This window comes from Pseudophryne corroboree, chromosome 7 (assembly GCF_028390025.1).
Source record: "Pseudophryne corroboree isolate aPseCor3 chromosome 7, aPseCor3.hap2, whole genome shotgun sequence".
NCBI lineage: Eukaryota > Metazoa > Chordata > Amphibia > Anura > Myobatrachidae > Pseudophryne > Pseudophryne corroboree.
In genome coordinates, this window is record NC_086450.1 from 249,313,229 (window position 1) to 249,333,533 (window position 20,305).

General features: G+C 47.3%; 1 protein-coding gene across 6 annotated transcripts in view; it reads left to right on the forward strand.

Annotated features, from left to right (window-relative positions):
* Positions 1 to 20,305, forward strand: part of LOC134945051 (glutaminase kidney isoform, mitochondrial-like) — a 1,232,451-nt gene that overhangs the window by 368,917 nt on the left and 843,229 nt on the right. For all 6 annotated transcript variants that reach the window (XM_063934082.1, XM_063934081.1, XM_063934084.1 and 3 more), the window contains exons 4-5: positions 14,166 to 14,295; positions 15,315 to 15,394. In XM_063934082.1, coding sequence (XP_063790152.1) covers positions 14,166 to 14,295; positions 15,315 to 15,394 — 210 coding nt within the window. The remainder of the gene's footprint in view (positions 1 to 14,165; positions 14,296 to 15,314; positions 15,395 to 20,305) is intronic.

The window sequence follows — 20,305 nt, forward strand, 5'->3', positions numbered from 1 at the left end:
AACAGCCTCCCTGCTTCGTGGGACTTAGGGGGAAGAAGTAGGAACCAACTTCCTATATAGTTTCATGGCTCTGCTTCTGCTGACAGGACACCATTAGCTCCAGAAGGGTACTGAACACTAGCTGCGGCTATGCGCTCACTTCCACAGCACGCCGTCACGCCCCTAACAGAGCCAGAAGTCAGAAGACTGGTGAGTAGTGTTACCGGAGATCTGCAGAGAGGGACCTCCGGTCATCGTGATGGCTTAAGGTACCGCGCAGCGAGCGGGAACGCTGCGCGAGCATGCTCTCCATGTACACAGAGCCCAGCTGCGCGCAGGGTGCGGGGGGGCGCCCTGGGCAGCATGAACCCTGCTGTCACTGGCAAAAGGTAGCATACTTTCTCTATCGTCCTAAGTGGATGCTGGGGTTCCTGAAAGGACCATGGGGAATAGCGGCTCCGCAGGAGACAGGGCACAAAAAAGTAAAGCTTTACTAGGTCAGGTGGTGTGCACTGGCTCCTCCCCCTATGACCCTCCTCCAGACTCCAGTTAGATTTTGTGCCCGAACGAGAAGGGTGCAATCTAGGTGGCTCTCCTAAAGAGCTGCTTAGAGAAAGTTTAGTTTAGGTTTTTTTTCTTTACAGTGAGTCCTGCTGGCAACAGGATCACTGCAACGTGGGACTTAGGGGGAAAGTAGTAAACTCACCTGCATGCAGAGTGGATTTGCTGCTTGGCTACTGGACACCATTAGCTCCAGAGGGATCGAACACAGGCCCAGCCGTGGAGTCCGGTCCCGGAGCCGCGCCGCCGACCCCCTTGCAGATGCTGAAGCGTGAAGAGGTCCGGAAACCGGCGGCTGAAGACTCCTCAGTCTTCATAAGGTAGCGCACAGCACTGCAGCTGTGCGCCATTTTCCTCTCAGCACACTTCACTGGGCAGTCACTGAGGGTGCAGAGCGCTGGGGGGGGGCGCTCTGAGAGGCAAATATAAACCTTATACAAGGCTAAAAATACCTCACATATAGCCCATAGGGGCTATATGGAGATATTTAACCCCTGCCTGACTGGAAAAATAGCGGGAGAAGAACCCGCCGAAAAAGGGGCGGGGCCTATCTCCTCAGCACACGGCGCCATTTTCTGTCACAGCTCCGCTGGTCAGAACGGCTCCCAGGTCTCTCCCCTGCACTGCACTACAGAAACAGGGTAAAACAGAGAGGGGGGGCACATTAATGGCTATATATATATATATTAAAGCAGCTATAAGGGAGCACTTAATATAAGGATATCCCTTGTATATATAGCGCTTTGTGGTGTGTGCTGGCAGACTCTCCCTCTGTCTCCCCAAAAGGGCTAGTGGGTCCTGTCTTCATTAGAGCATTCCCTGTGAGTTTGCGGTGTGTGTCGGTACGTGGTGTCGACATGTATGAGGACGATATTGGTGTGGAGGCGGAGCAATTGCCAAATATGCAGATGTCACCCCCCAGGGGGTCGACACCAGAATGGATGCCTTTATTTGTGGAATTACGTGAACAGTCAGTTGAGGACATGAGGCGGCCGGACAATCAATTAATGCCTGTCCAGGCGCCTCAAACACCGTCAGGGGCTGTAAAACGCCCTTTGCCTCAGTCGGTCGACACAGACCCAGACACGGGCACTGATTCCAGTGACGACGGTAGAAATTCAAACGTATTTTCCAGTAGGGCCACACGTTATATGATTTTGGCAATGAAGGAGACGTTACATTTAGCTGATACTACAGATACCGTAAAACAGGGTATTATGTATGGTGTGAAAAAACTACAAACAGTTTTTCCTGAATCAGAAGAATTAAATGACGTGTGTGATGAAGCGTGGGTTGCTCCTGATAAAAAGTTGATAATTTCAAAAAAGTTATTGGCATTATACCCTTTCCCGCCAGAGGTTAGGGCGCGCTGGGAAACACCCCCTAAGGTGGACAAGGCGCTCACACGCTTATCCAAACAAGTGGCGTTACCCTCTCCTGAGACGGCCGCACTTAAGGATCCATCAGATAGAAAGATGGAAGTTATTCAAAAGAATATATACACACATGCAGGTGTTATACTACGACCAGCTATAGCAACTGCCTGGATGTGCAGTGCTGGAGTAGTTTGGTCAGAATCCCTGATTGAAAATATTGATACCCTAGATAGGGACAATGTTTTACTGTCGTTAGAACAAATAAAGGATGCATTTATCTATATGCGTGATGCACAGAGGGATATTTGCACACTGGCATCTCGGGTGAGTGCTATGTCCATTTCAGCCAGAAGAGCCTTATGGACACGACAGTGGACAGGCGATGCGGATTCAAAACGTCACATGGAGGTTTTGCCGTATAAAGGGGAGGAGTTATTTGGAGTTGGTCTATCAGACTTGGTGGCCACGGCTACTGCCGGGAAATCCACTTTTTTACCTCAAGTCACTCCCCAACAGAGAAAGGCACCGACCTTTCAACCGCAGCCTTTTCGCTCCTACAAAAATAAGAGAGCAAAGGGCTTGTCGTACCTGCCACGAGGCAGAGGAAGAGGGAAGAGACACCAACAGGCAGCTCCTTCCCAGGAACAGAAGCCCTCCCCGGCTCCTGCAAAAACCTCAGCATGACGCTGGGGCCTCTCAAGCGGACTCGGGGACAGTGGGGGGCCGTCTCAAAAATTACAGCGCGCAGTGGGCTCACTCGCAGGTAGACCCCTGGATCCTGCAGATAATATCTCAGGGGTACAGGTTGGAATTAGAGACGGATCCTCCTCATCGTTTCCTGAAGTCTGCCTTACCAACCGTCTCTTCCGAAAGGGAGAGGGTGTTGGAAGCCATTCACAAGCTGTACGCTCAGCAGGTGATAGTCAAAGTACCCCTATTACAACAAGGAAAGGGGTATTATTCCACTCTATTTGTGGTACCGAAGCCGGATGGCTCGGTAAGGCCTATTCTAAATCTGAAGTCCTTGAACCTCTACATAAAAAAGTTCAAGTTCAAGATGGAGTCACTCAGAGCAGTGATAGCGAACCTGGAAGAAGGGGACTTTATGGTATCCTTGGACATCAAGGATGCGTATCTACACGTTCCGATTTACCCCGCACACCAGGGGTACCTCAGGTTCATTGTTCAAAACTGTCACTATCAGTTTCAGACGCTGCCGTTCGGATTGTCCACGGCGCCTCGGGTCTTTACCAAGGTAATGGCCGAGATGATGATTCTTCTTCGAAGAAAAGGCGTATTAGTTATCCCATACTTGGACGATCTCCTAATAAGGGCAAGGTCCAGAGAACAGCTGGAGACAGCTTTAGCACTATCTCAAGAGGTGCTAAGACAACACGGGTGGATTCTGAATATTCCAAAATCCCATTTAATCCCGACAACTCGTCTGCTGTTCCTAGGAATGATTCTGGACACGGTTCAGAAAAAGGTTTTCCTTCCAGAGGAAAAAGCCAAGGAGTTATCCGATCTGGTCAGGAACCTCCTAAAACCAGGAAAAGTGTCAGTACATCAATGCACAAGAGTCCTGGGAAAAATGGTGGCTTCTTACGAAGCAATTCCATTCGGCAGATTCCATGCAAGAATATTCCAAAGGGATCTGTTGGACAAATGGTCAGGGTCGCATCTGCAGATGCACCTGCGAATAACCCTGTCACCAAAGACAAGGGTGTCACTTCTGTGGTGGTTGCAGAAGGCTCACCTATTAGAAGGCCGCAGATTCGGCATTCAGGATTGGATCCTGGTGACCACGGACGCCAGCCTGAGAGGCTGGGGAGCAGTCACACAAGGAAGAAACTTCCAGGGAGTATGGACGAGTCTGGAAAAGTCTCTTCACATAAACATTCTGGAACTAAGAGCAATCTACAATGCTCTAAGCCAGGCGGAACTTCTCCTGCAAGGAAAGCCGGTGTTGATTCAGTCGGACAACATCACGGCGGTCGCCCATGTAAACAGGCAGGGCGGCACAAGAAGCAGGAGTGCAATGGCAGAAGCTGCCGAGATTCTTCGCTGGGCGGAGAATCACGTGATAGCACTGTCAGCAGTGTTCATCCCGGGCGTGGACAACTGGGAAGCAGACTTCCTCAGCAGACACGATCTTCATCCGGGAGAGTGGGGTCTACATCCAGAAGTCTTCAACATGTTAATAGACCGTTGGGAAAGACCAATTGTAGACATGATGGCGTCTCGCCTCAACAAGAAACTGGACAAATATTGCGCCAGGTCAAGAGATCCACAGGCAATAGCTGTGGACGCACTGGTAACTCCTTGGGTGTACCAGTCAGTGTATGTGTTTCCTCCTCTGCCGCTCATACCAAAGGTATTGAAGATCATACGGCAAAGAAGAGTAAGAACAATACTAGTGGTTCCGGATTGGCCGAGAAGGACTTGGTATCCGGAACTTCAAGAGATGCTCACGGACGAACCGTGGCCTCTACCTCTGAGAAGGGACCTGCTACAGCAGGGTCCCTGTCTTTTTCAAGACTTACCGCGGCTGCGTTTGACGGCATGGCGGTTGAACGCCAGATCCTAAAAGGGAAAGGCATTCCAGAAGAAGTCATTCCTACCTTGATTAAGGCACGGAAGGAAGTCACCGTGAAACATTATCACCGCATTTGGCGAAAATATGTAGCGTGGTGCGAGGATCGGAGGGTTCCGACGGAGGAATTCCAACTGGGTCGTTTCCTACATTTCCTGCAATCAGGATTATCTATGGGTCTCAAATTGGGATCCATTAAGGTTCAAATTTCGGCCCTGTCAATATTCTTCCAAAAAGAATTGGCCTCTGTCCCTGAGGTCCAGACTTTTGTCAAGGGAGTACTGCATATACAGCCTCCTGTGGTGCCTCCGGTGGCACCGTGGGATCTAAATGTAGTTTTAGATTTCCTCAAATCCCATTGGTTTGAACCATTGAAAAAGGTGGATTTGAAATATCTCACATTGAAAGTGACTATGTTACTAGCCCTGGCCTCTGCCAGGAGAGTATCTGAATTGGCGGCTTTATCTTATAAAAGTCCTTATCTAATCTTCCATTCGGATAGGGCAGAACTGCGGACTCGTCCGCATTTTCTCCCTAAAGTGGTATCAGCATTTCATCTGAACCAACCTATTGTGGTGCCTGCGGCCACTAGCGACTTGGAGGACTCCAAGTTGTTGGACGTTGTCAGAGCCTTAAAAATATACATTGCAAGGACGGCTGGAGTCAGAAAATCTGACTCGCTGTTTATATTGTATGCACCCAACAAGTTGGGCGCACCTGCTTCTAAGCAGTCGATTGCTCGTTGGATTTGTAACACAATTCAACTTGCACATTCTGTGGCAGGCCTGCCACAGCCTAAAACTGTAAAAGCCCACTCCACAAGGAAGGTGGGCTCATCTTGGGCGGCTGCCCGAGGGGTCTCGGCATTACAACTCTGCCGAGCAGCTACGTGGTCGGGGGAGAACACGTTTGTAAAATTTTACAAATTTGATACCCTGGCAAAGGAGGACCTGGAGTTCTCTCATTCGGTGCTGCAGAGTCATCCGCACTCTCCCGCCCGTTTGGGAGCTTTGGTATAATCCCCATGGTCCTTTCAGGAACCCCAGCATCCACTTAGGACGATAGAGAAAATAAGAATTTACTTACCGATAATTCTATTTCTCGGAGTCCGTAGTGGATGCTGGGCGCCCATCCCAAGTGCGGATTATCTGCAATACTTGTACATAGTTATTGTTAACTAATTCGGGTTATTGTTAAGGAGCCATCTTTAAGAGGCCCTTTCTGTTGTCATACTGTTAACTGGGTTTAGATCACAAGTTGTACGGTGTGATTGGTGTGGCTGGTATGAGTCTTACCCGGGATTCAAAATGCCTCCCTTATTGTGTATGCTCGTCCGGGCACAGTACCTAACTGGAGTCTGGAGGAGGGTCATAGGGGGAGGAGCCAGTGCACACCACCTGACCTAGTAAAGCTTTACTTTTTTGTGCCCTGTCTCCTGCGGAGCCGCTATTCCCCATGGTCCTTTCAGGAACCCCAGCATCCACTACGGACTCCGAGAAATAGAATTATCGGTAAGTAAATTCTTATTTTGTTTTACACTGTCCTACACCCCCGCCAGTATAAAGATTGTTTGTAATGCCTGAGGGGAAACGCGCCATTGCATGGGGCGGAACTTCTTCCTCAGGCAGCCAGCACACTTCTCAGCGCCATTTCCGCCCAGCACACAGCAAGGGAAGACACGCTGATCCTCCTCTCCACATCTGACCAAGTATCAGGGTGCAAAAAAGGGGGTGGGGGAGTGTATTTCAGTGCTAAATCCCATTATTGGCATTATATAAGCACTTGAAAGGTCTATGTGTATAAAAAACGATACACAGGGATTTGTTATTTTGGCGCTGAGTTGTGGACTGGCAAATTCCTTTCTGTGTCCCTCATACAGATTTTACTGTGGGTCTGTCTCCAGTAGCCCCAGAGTGTCTGTGGTGTGATTTTGCACGGGTGTAACATGTCTGAGGCACGGAGCTTTTCGCCTGAGGAAGCCATTTTAGGGACACAAGGATGTAATGTGGTGGCACTGCTGTCGCACCATGAGCCTGAATGGGTGAAAGAATTACGTGATAGTGTGAATAATATAAGTAAGAGATTGGATAAATCTGAGTCTCATGCAGAAAACTGAAGAAAATCCGTGGAAGACGTGATTTTTAATAGTTCTGCCTTTTCATCCACAGGGGACCCCTCTGGTTCACAAAAAAGGTCATTTGCACAAGTAGTACAAACTGACACCGACACGGACTCTGATTCCTGTGTCGACAACAGTGATTCCAGGGGAATTGATCCAAAATTGGGAAAAAACATTCAATACATGATTGTTGCTATAAGGGAGGTGTTAGAGGTTACGGAGCCCCCTCCTTTACCACAGGTGAAGGCTTACTTCATTACAGAGAAGAAACCTAATATAACTTTCCCTCCATCTTATGAACTGAATGGACTCTTTGAAGGAGTCTGGACAAATTCTGAGAAGAAATTCCAGATTCCCAAAAGGATTCAGGCAGCTTATCCCTTTCCTGCAGAGGATAGGAAAAGGTGGGAGTCACCCCCCATTTTAGACAGTGCTCTGTCAAGGTTAACAAAAAAGGTGATTCTCCCTGCGCTTGGGATGGCTTCACTAAAGGAGCCGGCAGACCGCAAGTTAGAGACTACGTTGAAATCTATTTATGTGACCAATGGGGCATTACTCAGGCCTACCACTGCCTGTGCGTGGGTGAGTAGTGCTATAGAAAAGTGGTCAGAAAACTTGTCATCAGACATTGACACGATAGATAGAGACGAAATACTCCTAACGTTAGGTCATATCAAGGACGCTGCTGCGTACATGCTGGAAGCCATGAAAGTATATCGGTCTCTTGGGATCAAGAGCCGCTACCGTGGCGATTTCAGCACGTAGGGCGTTGTGGATTCGCCAATAGAATGCAGACGCGGATTCCAAAAGGAATATGGAGGCTCTCCCGTACAAGGGCAAGGCTTTGTTTGGAGATGGGCTGGATGCCTTAGTTTCTGCGGCTACCACAGGTAAGTCGACATTTCTCCCTAATGCTCCAGCGCCGGCTAAAAAGACGCATCATTTTCAGATGCAGTCCTTTCGGCCCAACAAATACAAAAAGGGCAAGGGTTCCCCTTTCTTTGCAGGTAAAGGAAGGGGAAAGGGAAAACAGTCCACGGCATCTCCAGGTTCACAGGAGCAGAAGTCAACCTCTGCTTCTGCAAAATCTTCAGCATGACGCTGGGGCTCCCTCGCGGGAGTCCGCTCAGGTTGGGGCACGTCTGAAACTCTTCAGTCAAATTTGGGTTCATTCTGGCCTGGACCCATGGATTGTATAAATAGTGTCCCAGGGGTACAGGTTGGAGTTTCAAGGCGTTCCCCCCATGCCGGTTTTTCAAATCGACCTTACCAGCGTCTGTTCCAGACAGGGAAGTGGTATCAGCAGCAATACAAAAATGATGTCAGGATCAAGTAATTGTCCTGGTTCCCTTGTCACAACAAGGAGAAGGGTTTTATTCGAGAATTTTCGTAGTACCGAAGCCGGACGGCTCGGTCAGACCGATTCTAAACCTGAAAACACTGAATCTCTATCTACAAAGGTTCAAATTCAAGATGGAATCTCTGAGGGCAGTGGTTTCCAGTCTGGAGGAGAAGGACTTCATGGTGTCAGTGGACATAAAAGATGCCTACTTACATGTTCCTATCCTCCGCATCAAGCTTATCTGAGATTTGCAGTGCAGGATTGTCATTACAATTTCAAACCTTACCATTCGGGCTGTCCACGGCACCGAGGGTATTTACCAAGGTGATGGTGGAGATGATGGTTCTCCTTCGAAAGCAAGGAGTCAACATAATTCCTTAATTGGACGATCTCCTGATAAAGGCAAGGTCCAAGGAAAAGTTGGTGCAGAGCATTGCACTCTCCCTGACAGTACTTCAACAGCACGGTTGGATCATAAATTTTCCAAACAGTTGGAACCGACGACCAGATTATCGTTTCTGGGGATGATACTGGACACAGAAGTACGGAGTGTATTGCTTCCAGTAGGAAAGGCTCTGGAAATCCAGAGAATGGTCAAGCAAATTCTAAAACCAACAAGGGTATCGATTCATCAATGCATACTTTTGTTGGGAAAGATGGTAGCGGCCTCCGAGGCCCTACAGTTCGTCCGATTCCATGCCAGAGTATTCCAGTGGGACTGATAAGGGGTACTGATAAGGAGTATATATTTTCCTTCTCTATTCCCCTCCTTTTCTCTGTTTGATTCTATTGCTTGTATTATATAACTATATTTCATATCTTTGAAGCAAATGTATAATTTTAACCCTTTAGTGATTTATAATAATTCATCACTAATTGTGTACCTTTTATTAACAAACCCGCAGAGGTTGCATCTAGACATATATATCTTTAAATCATTAGGAATATTCTGTTCATAGAAGAATGCACGCCAATCATATAGAATGTAAATCATAAGAATGTATTTCAACAAACAATTGCTACTCATAGAATTCACTTTTATCATTTAACAGTATTGTTCAAATATACAATGCAAGTCACCATATAATAGTTTTACAGGTTCAAACTATATAACAAACAGGATGAAATAAGTGTGATAATGTGTGTATGTGTGTATATATGTATTCATTACTGGGGAGATATCACTCAAAGCACTCGGCTAAATCCTAGATTTATTGATATATATTGGAAAAGATATATATCTTAGAGAAATACCTTAGGGGATTGGTTTTGGTATATGTATGTGTGTGTTTGTGTGTGGGTGGGGGAGGGGCAGCATGTGGCTGCATTGTCCACAGACCGCATGGGACAGAAGCTAGACTCCATTTTGGGAAAACTCCCATGATTCCAAAGTCTGTAACATATGGTTCAAAAGGGAATGCCAGCAGCCATTTTAGGTGTGCAAGTCCAAACACATGGCATTCTTTGCTAGGCCATAGTCACATAGCAGAAGCCATAAGACTCCACTATATTCCAAAATGTATAAGCTTCAACATAATGTGCTGATTTCACAATTCCAAGCCATCTAATTACATCACCACATATCTCATGCTGTCCATATGAGCCATCACAAGACCAGATCACCAAGTAACCACAAATATCAGCATGCCATTGCTACAAGCACATGACTACAGTAACAAAAGGAAGTATGTGTTGACTTCTATACTTCAGCAAGATGCACCATACAAAACCACTACAATCTGTTATAAATCACCATCCACAAATGTATACCAGGAATGCTATGCTACAGATTGTCTACTGTTCCAATTCATTACAGATTTCATAGAGTATTATCACAATCACATCATTTCACAAGTACCATTAACCTTAAAATCAAATGTATTTCCAAATTAACTATTCTATGCCAATCGTTTCACAACTACTTTACCACAAACACATATTTAACTATTCTATGTAATTTATCTACGAGATATTGAGAGTATTATACTTAGCTTTCCAGGGGAATGACTCCCAAGCTTCCCAGGCGTATCAAGGTCCATGCTTCTGAGGGCTAGGTAGATTCTGAGTGTGTGAGCTCTGATTTCAAGTGTTCAGGTATATTCAACCTGTGGGTGTGTCTTTCACAGCATGTGGGCTAGCTGTATCAGTGAGCTGAGCTGGCCATGTGCTGGGATTGTCTTGTTCAAATGCGAACTACACTGTAGGCCAAGGCTACAGTGTAGAGATGTTCATTACTCTGTAACAGGGACCTATTGGACAAGTGGTCCAGATCCCATCTACACATGCATCAGAGGATAATCCTGTCGTCCAAAGACAGAATTTCGCTCCTGTTGTGGCTTCACAGTTCTCACCTCCCGTCAAGAAACCTGTCCACATAAATGTTCTGGAGTTGAGAGCCAGTGCATCTTCTTCTAGATCAGCCCCTACAGGTCCAGTCAGACAATGTAACAGCAGTGGCGTAAATAAACCATCAGGGCGGAACGAAAAGCAGAGCGGCAATGGCAGAGGTACTCCTCTGGGCAGAAAGACATGCAAGAGCTCTGTTGGCAATTTTCATTACGGGAGTGGACAACTGGGAAGTGGACTTCCTCAGCAGACACTATCTCCACCCAGGAGAATGGGGCCTCCACCAAGAAGTTTTCGCAGAGATGACGGGTCATCGGGGAGTTCCTCAAGTAGACATAATGGCATCTCTTCTCAACAAGAAGCTTCAGAGATATTGTTCAAGCTCGAGAGACCCACAAGAAATAGCAGTGGATGAAGTAGTGACCCAGTGGGTGTTTTGATCGGTGTATGTGTTCATTCCACTTCCACTAATTCCAAAGATTCTCAAGATCATAAGAAGAACGGGGGTTCGAGCGATGAGGTCAGCGGTGAGGTTACTTTCGGTCAACCGCTGACCGCAAAGTTCCCACCATTGGCTACAATGGAGTGCATAGGCGCTACATTGTATCACTGCCGTGTGCTGCCTGACAGACACTACAGGAGCACACAGCCAATCAGGAGGGTGCCACGACGTGGCGCTCCCTGATTGGCTGAAGGAACCCTCTTAGACAGGAGTCAGGGGGGGGGGGTCCTAGCAGTCGGAGAAAGGGGTCCCATGTGAAAACATGGGGCCCCTTTCAGTGCGTGGTCGGGTTTGCGTTTTATTATTTTGCAAAGTACGTGGATTATACAAAGAACAGAAGAGGACCGATCTACACTGGATTATGTGAGTATAATTTTTTCCACAGGTACCCCATGGATTCTACATGGAGAAGAGGACCGACCCTCGTGTGAACATAGGTAAGTATGTATGTTTGGAGGTGTGAATGTATGTAATAAACTTATACTTTCAAGGTGTGTGTCTCCTGTTTTTATTGGGGTATTTTTTTAGTAGTAGTACTACAGGTGCCAGCGGGCCCGGTTTTCCACCGCATGCTGGTACTTGTGGTTCTCCAAGTACCAGCTTGCAGGGGAGGCTTGCTGGGACTTTTAGTACTGCTACTAAAAACAATATTCACATTTTTACAAAAAGGCTATCAGCCCCCCATCCGCCGCCCTTGGATGGGGGGGACAGCCTCGAGCTTCACCCCTGGCCCTTGGGTGGCTGGAGGGGGGGGGACCCCTTGATTGAAGGGGTCCCCACTCCTCCAGGGTACCCCGGCCAGGGGTGACTAGTTGGGGTTTTAATGGCACGGCCGCAGGGACTGATATCAAAGTGTCCCCCGGCTGTGGCATTATCTCCCCAGCTAGTGGAGCCCGGTGCTGGTTTCAGAAATACGGGGGACCCCTACGCTTTTTGTCCCCCGTATTTTTGGAACCAGGACCAGGCGCAGAGCCCGGTGCTGGTTGATTAAATAAATATGGGGGAACCCCTGTCATTTCCCCCCCCATATTTTTTCAACCAGGACCGGCTCAAAGAGCCCGAGGCTGGTTATGATTAGGAGGGGGGACCCCACTCAATTTTTTTCATAATTTTATAGACTTTAATGAACTTTTTAAGGTACACAATGAAGCCCTGCACGGATCTCATAGATCTGGCCGGGTTTCCTTGTGTTTTTTCAGGCAGTGTTTTACTCATCACTCCCGTAAAACACTGCCTGATATTACGAATCACATCGACATCGGAAAAAACGATTGTGCAAAACTCGGCAGCTTAGTGAATGACCGTATCAGGATTCAAAAAGTTGCAGTAAAATGCACCCGATACCATTCGAGTTCAAACACCCTTCAAAACGGACAAAACACGAATATTAGTAAATAAACCCCATGGTTTTTCCCAACTGCTAAAAAATATCCTGCTGCGATCAACTTGGAATTACCCCCAAAATTTTAATACCCATCGGTAAAGCCTTGTCTCCTAGTCCGTAGAGGATGCTGGCCACCAAACCCATTGTGTTCTTTACCTGCAGTTTGTTACATAGTTGTAAGTTTTACACAGGTGTTGTGTTAAAATAGTTTTCAGCACGTTGCTGCAATGGTCATGCTTGTAGGCATGTGTTATGTTAATTGCCATGTTGTGCGGCATGGTTAAAGTGTGAGCTGGTATGAATCTCACCATTAACTTAAAAAGTGAATCCTATTCTCGAAATGTCTGTCTCCCTGGGCACAGTTCCTATACTGAGGTCTGGAGGAGGGGCATTGAGGGAGGAGCCAGTTCACACTCTGGAAAAGTCTTAAAGTGCCCATGGCTACTGCGGAACCGTCTATACCCCATGGTACTGAAGTGTACCCCAGCATCCTCTACGGACTAGGAGAAAAGGATTTACCGGTAGATATTCCTGTTCCCCCCCCCCTCGTAATGTGTGAAATAACGTGTGAAACAATTCTTGTTTAGATGGGGCAGTGCAGTATTTTCTATTTATCTGGTAACAGATAATTAATAATAATTTGCCGACCTTTAGTATCTTATAATTAAATATGCAAAAATAACTATTTACTAGATATTGCTGGAGTTAAAACAAACGCAAACAACTATCCAGCATTATATTTCAGTAATTGTGAGTCCGTGTGCAAGTGTTCTGGTTATGTATATGCTTTTAAAGGGGGTGGGGGCATGGAGTGTTTTGTATTGGGTCTATGTACCAAGCCTTTGGGGTATATTCAATAAGAGTCGGATCCATTCCGACATGCAGTTGTTGGAATGGATCCGACAACCCCTATTCAATGGACGGCCAAATCCGACTGTGTGATTTGACCGTACACAAGGACCCGTCCTGCCGCTGTTGTCAGCGGCTGCAGATGCGCTGACAGCAGTGGGCAGGTGCGCAGATGGCGGCGGGCGATAGCAGGAGGGCGGTGGGGGTAAGCTGGGCAGTGGGGGGAGCAGAGATCGGCGGCAGGAGGAGCTGGCCAGGCACCTCTCTCCCTGCAGCGCCTCCCCCCGCCGCCGCAGACATGTCCCCCCCGCAGCCAGCTCCTCCCGCCGGCCGCTGATCTCAGCTCCCCCAGCCACCCGCAGCACCGGTTGTCTCCTCACCTCAATCCGACTTGTTTTCAAGTCGTATTGAGTTTGTCGGAAAAGGGGCCAAAACCTGTCGGATTTGGCCCAGTTTCTGACAGAAGCACGAATATCCGCCGATCCACGTGTTTTCCGACAAGGCGGGAATTCCCGACTTGTCGGAAAAAATCAGCCCCTATTGAATAGGTTGGAACCCCTTCCGACCTATTTCTGTCGGAAGCTGACGTTTTTCCCACAAGACGGCAGCTTCCGACAGTTATTGAGAACAACCCTTAGAGAGAGATAAAGTAGACGGAGATAAAGTACCAACTAACCAGCTCCTAACTGTAAACACGGCATTGTACAGCGATGGTCATGGCCACATCCCCACTCTCCGCTTCCTGCTCTGCATCACGCCCCCTATGTCAAGCCACAGCACCGCATTGCCCACAGCTGTGCCGACCTAGCTGCCCCCTCCTAGAAAGTCGTCTGGTTTATTTTTATTGAAAAGCCGCACTATCACAAACAGCTTTTTAAGTTTTTATTAACTCTTATTAACATTTATTTGTAAACCTCTACTTAGCTTCAGCAAATTCTGTTGCACTTCTGTAGTTTATATAACTGGTCCTTTTATAAGACATATTCCTTTTTGTTGTTCATATTGAAAACACTTTAATTTATTGTTATATGTGAAATCTAGCCTATAGTATGTATTTATAAACTCTGCATAAATGCTGCATTTCTTTGAAAATATATATTTTGTATTTCCACAGGTGTGTTCAAAGCAACATTGTGCTACTCACACAGGCTTTTAGAAGAAAGTTTGTCATACCAGATTTTATGTCTTTCACTTCACACATTGATGAGCTCTTTGAAAGCGCCAAAAAATTATCAGGTGGAAAGGTGAGGTTCCCATGCGTTAACTGTTAAATGATCAGTCTTTTTGCCTGTATATTTTGATATACTTTAAATACAGACCCTTTCTAATTAAACGTTTCTGCTTATATAAAATATTGAGACTCATCCATTACCTGGTGATGCATGTACACAATAAAGATGTATAGAAACTGCAAGAAGTAGTGCTCCCTCTGGGCTTAACACATGGAGTAAACCCCGCTAATTGAATCGGGCAATGCAGATAATTAGCCACGGGGTAAATCTCATGGGTAATTGTATCTTACCCTCTGTGTGACAGCAAGGGCGTGCGTTTTGCTTTCCCCAAGGGGAGCGACTAAGCCCACCCATGGTCTTATTTAGTGTCACACATATCCAGTAAATATGCTGTATGTAAAAGTCAAGCATGATCACATAAAAGCTTTAAATGATGCATACATCTCTTGTTTTTTTGAGTTGGTTAGCTAATAACTCCCTTTAATATTAATAAAAAAGTGTGGCTGTAGCCTAAGCCTTTCACACATTCTTATTCAGCCAATACTGTGGTGACAAATTAAATATTTCATACATTGTTGAACTTCAGTAGGAGAAATACATTAATAACTTATGAAAGGCTGGCTCAATCTTCTAGGAATTTGGCATGTCCTCCCGCTGTGCATGTGTAGTCTGACAATTCGGCGGTGCATTGTGGTCCCAGTATCTTCTCCCTTACCTCACGGGCAGCTTTAGATTTCCATTCATTCATGGAGTTTTCCTGAACATTCTATGAAGGTTGGGAACCGTGACGATCTCTATGGAAGTTTAAAAAAAAATAGGCAATACCTAATTTTACTTTCTTATTTTTACTTTACAGTGTAAAAGCAAATTACATCCTAATAAGGTGACAGTCATTTATTTTATATAGGGACCAGCGAGTGATAGCTTAGATATGCAAATGCATTTATTCACTGACAGACATGATCATGGTAGTTAAGGTTGACCATAAATGATTTGTACCAATTTTATAATGTTTCTTTTTTCTTTTACAGGTTGCAGATTACATTCCTCAGCTTTCTAAATTTAGCCCAGACCTCTGGGGTGTGTCAATATGTACAGTCGATGGCCAGAGGTAAATGACAGCTTTTAATTTTTTATGTGTGCACTTTGTATGAAGGTCCTAATAATGCACATGGTAACTAAATACATACTGGCCCTCATTCCGAGTTCGGTCGCAAGGCGAATTTAGCAGAGTTACACACGCTAAGCCGCCGCCTACTGGGAGTGTATCTTAGCATCTTAAAATTGCGACCGATGTATTCGCAATATTGCGAGCACAAACTACTTAGCAGTTTTAGAGTAGCTCCAGACTTACTCTGCCTGTGCGATCAGTTCAGTGCTTGTCGTTCCTGGTTTGACGTCACAAACACACCCAGCGTTCGCCCAACCACTCCCCCGTTTCTCCGGCCACTCCTGCGTTTTTTCCGGAAACGGTAGCGTTTTCAGCCACACGCCCATAAAACGCAGTGTTTCCGCCCAGTAACACCCATTTCCTGTCAATCACATTACGTTCGCCGGAGCGATGAGAAAGCCGTGAGTAAAAATACTTTCTTCATAGCAAAGATACTTGGCGCAGTCGCAGTGCGAATATTGCGCATGCGCACTAAGCGGAATTTCACTGCGATGCGATGAAAAATACCGAGCGAACGACTCGGAATGAGGGCCACTGTACCATGACCCAGAATTGGTATGATTTGCTGACATTCACACTATCAACAATCACATTGTCGGCAGTATTATATTGAACCATTTATGATGACACAGTATTAATGTTTGTTAAATCATTATGTCGGCAATATACATTTAAACATTAATCTTTGCCGTCACCTTTTAAGAGCAAATTTTTTAAAGCATATTTCTCTAGCATCCATAAGGGATATTGGGGGAAACTAGTACGATGGGGTATAGACGGGGTCCAAAGGAGCCAGTGAACTTTAAATTTCTTCAACTGGGTGTGCTGGCTCATCCCCTCTATGCCCCCTCCCACAGGCAGTTTAGAAAAAAGTGCCCTCAGGAGAGGATGCACATCTCTGAGCTCCAGAGAGTTTTCTTCAATTTCATTTAAAACTTTTATTTTTTCTGATGCTGGGTACACTGGGCTCCACAAGGAATGGACAATGGGGTGTAGAGTAGGATCTTGATCTGAGGCACCAACAGGCTCAAAGCTTTGACCCCAGAATGCATAGCGCCGCCTCCTATATCACCCTGCCTCCCTGCACAGGATCTCAGTTTTGTAGTTGGTGCTGCAGTAGCAGGCACTTAACAGAGGGGCAGCTCCAGGCAGCCCTAAGAAGAGCTTTTTTTCTGAGGAAAAAAGTGAAGACTTTAAGGGCAGCAGCAGTGTTACATGTCAGTGGACATTCACGGCTGCAGCTCCGGCTCTCCCCAGCGGCGCTGTACACTCCCGAGCCCTGGTTGCCGGGTAACTACAGCAGGAGGCTCCGGTTTTCTTCTTGTCAGGCAAACACGACGGGGGCTCTCCGGGATCGCGTGGCCGCGCTTCGGAAGGTGGTAAGTGGGTCCCGCTTGCGGGACCCGGTCTTTATCGCGATCCGGCGCGGTCAGTGGGAGGCGGGCCGCGCGCGCTGGCGGTGGACACTGTGGCAGTACAGGCGATCCCACTAGATCACCAGGGCATGGGACAGGTCAGGTTTTCTCTCTAAACCGTTTTATTAGAGCCCGCAGTACCCGGTGGTTTTGCCAGCAGGGGGATAGAGCTTGGACCTGAAGCTCCTCCCCCAGCCCCAGGGTGCCATTTTCTGCAAATGTTCCTACTCTGGAGCTGCATATCTGTCTCTCTCTCTCACTCCCTGGCAGTGTCTGTGGCGCCATTATCCCTCAGCTCACTGTTCCTGGGAATGCTTGGGCAAATCCTCCTATGTAAAGCCGCCTGGTTGTCAGTGCTGTGACTTTACAAGACACTTAAGTATTCTACCTGCCTTTTTTTAGTCAGTGTTAGTTAAGAAAGAGTGCACTTAGTCAGGGTTTCCTAGTACAATTACCCTGTGATATACATCCAGTTCTTAGTGTGTACTGTTATATCTATTGTTATATAGCTGTGTAAGCTAGTCCAGTGCAGTATTATTGTTAGTAATAACCTCTGCATTGTACAGACTGTGACTATTTGTGTGTGCATTTGATAGCTGAGTAGTGTCCATTTCGTGTCTTTCACTCAACCTGCTATCCCTATATTCTATAACCTGAGTGGGCTTGGTGCGTCAGGTTTTATCTAATATAGGATTTTCACAAAGATATACTGTAGTACGTATTTTTCTCTGTGATTTAATCACCATATCTCTCCTTTATCTCTGCTAGTGCTGACTACACTGCGCAGGGGTTTGGGCTAGAGGTATTGTGCTGCTGACAAATTGTACTGTGTTACCTGATACTGCAAGTTATATCATGTCTGCTTCTGAGGGTAACGGTTCTGGGGCTGAACACACTGCCGGTGTTGCTGATGTTTCAGGTACCTATGAGGAGAATATAGCAGCTTTGGGCTCTGGTTCTGGGGGCTCCTTGCGCCCCATTGGGACGGTGGCAACGGGGGCAAATAATGACCTGCCGTAGGCCGCTTTTTCCACGCTTCTGCATATGCAAGTTCATAAACTAACACCCCCTATGGGACCCCCAATGCCGGTGCAACCGTTTGTGGTCCCTGCAGCTAACCTGCCGTGGGCGGACGATTTATCTGCTCAAATAAAGAAGTTGAACCAGTCCCTGACTACTGAAAAGTCTGACCGTCGCTCGCCTACGTCCAAGGGGTCCTCTAAGCGAGCGCTTGTCTCCTCACAATCCACTGCTGTCACTGACACCTCGTCGGATGAAGACGGCACTTACACTGACCCCACAGGTTCTGACTTAGATACGGCTGATGGGGAGGGTAGTTCACATGTGGATGTTCCTGATCTTTTGGAGACTATTAAGTTAATTTTACAGATTACGGATGATCCCGAGTCATCCGTTCCTCCTAAGAAACCAGATAGGTTCAAGCGTCAGAAGGTGATTAAACAAGTTTCTCTAACGTCCTAGTGGATGCTGGGGACTCCGTAAGGACCATGGGGAATAGACGGGCTCCGCAGGAGACAGGGCACTTTAAGAAAGAATTTGGATACTGGTGTGCTCTGGCTCCTCCCTCTATGTCCCTCCTCCAGACCTCAGTTTGAATCTGTGCCCGGACGAGCTGGGTGCTGTTTAGTGAGCTCTCCTGAGCTTGAGCTAATTGATATACGTCAGGAACCCTGGGAAAACCCGGGTACGAAGTTTGTGCCTCAAAAGAAGATGCTGGCTCGCTATCCCCTCGCGCCGGACCTGTCTAAGAATTGGGAAACGCCTCCTCCAGTAGACTCACATGTGGCTAGGATGGTGGTTTCCTCAGCTCTACTGGTCACCACCGTCACGTCTCTAAAAGAGCCTACGGATAAACGCGTGGAGGGTTGTCTGATAGCGATTTACACCCTCACGGGTGCTGCACAAAGGCCCACTATTGCAGCTACTTGGGCTGCAGAGGCCATTGAAGCATGGGCCTTGGAGTTAGATGCTGAAATCTCCTCTGACCATGCTAGACAATGCTTGTTTTATATTGTCACAGCTTCTCGTTATATTAAAGAGGCGGCTTCTGATGCCGGTATCCTGGCAGCCAAGGCCTCTACTACGTCAGTCCTGGCTCGCCGGATATTGTGGCTGAGATCCTGGTCTGTGGATCTGGACTCTAGAAAAACCCTGGAGGTACTCCCTTTTAAGGGAGATATTCTGTTTGGGGAGGATTTAAATAAGATTGTGGCTCACTTGGCAACTGCCAAAACTGCCCGTCTGCCAAGTACTGCTCCTTCTGTGTCGAAGGCTAAAGGTACTTCCTTTCGCCCCTTTCGTCCTTCAGGTAAAGCAAAAGGTCAGGCGTGCAACAAGCAGGCCCGCACTTCCAAACCTGGTACTTCCGAACCTGGTAGGCCTAAGCCCAAAAGAGCTTGGGCGGCCCGTCAGCCAGCTTCCAAGACAGATAAGCCTGCCGCATGATGGGGCGGGCCTCCCTCTGGGGGATCCCAGGGTGGGGGGCCGGCTTCTAGGGTATACACAGGAATGGTTGAAGACCACTTCAGATGCCTGGGTACGGGAAGTCTTCACTCGAGGTTATGCCATAGCCTTCAAAAACCGACCCCCTCGTCTATTTTGCCAGACAGATGTCCCGTTGGACAAGACAAAGGCAAACACTCTACATTCAGTGGTACAGACCCTCCTGGATACAGGAGTCATAGTACAGGTGCCTCTTGAGCAGAGGGGCCGGGGGTACTATTCTCCCCTGTTTCTAGTCCCGAAACCGAATGGGTCCTCCCGGCCCATTCTCAACCTCAAGGCATTGAACAGGTTTGTGAAGGTTTCCAAGTTCCGGATGGAAACCCTTCACTTTATAGTTCTGGCCTTTGAGCCTGGGGACTTCATGGTCTCCCTGGATATACAGGATGCTTACCTGCATATTCCTATAGCAGTGTCTCATCAGCAATACCTGAGATTTGCGATTGGCAACTGCCATTACCAATTTTCGGGCGTTACCTTTTGATTTAACAACGGCTCCGCGAGTCTTTACAAAAGTCATGGCGGTGATGACGGTGGTACTCCGCCGTCAAGGTGTCAGGACACTGCCATATTTGGACGACTTGTTAATCCTGGCAAATTCCCCAGAACTTCTCCTGCGTCATCTAGATGTGACGGTCCGGTTTCTGCAAGCCCACGGGTGGCTCATCAACTGGAAGAAGTCATCCCTGATCCCTGCTCAGAGCATGGTGCATCTGGGCGCACTATTGGACACTCACAACCAGCGGTTGTTCCTCTCTCAGGAGAAAGTCCTGAAACTTCACGACAGGATTTGTTGCTTCCTATCTCGTCCGCAAGTGTCAATACATTCGGCGATGCAGGTGCTGGGCCTCATGGTGTCAGCATTCGACATGGTGGAGTACGCTTAATTTCACTCTCGCCCTCTCCAGAGGCT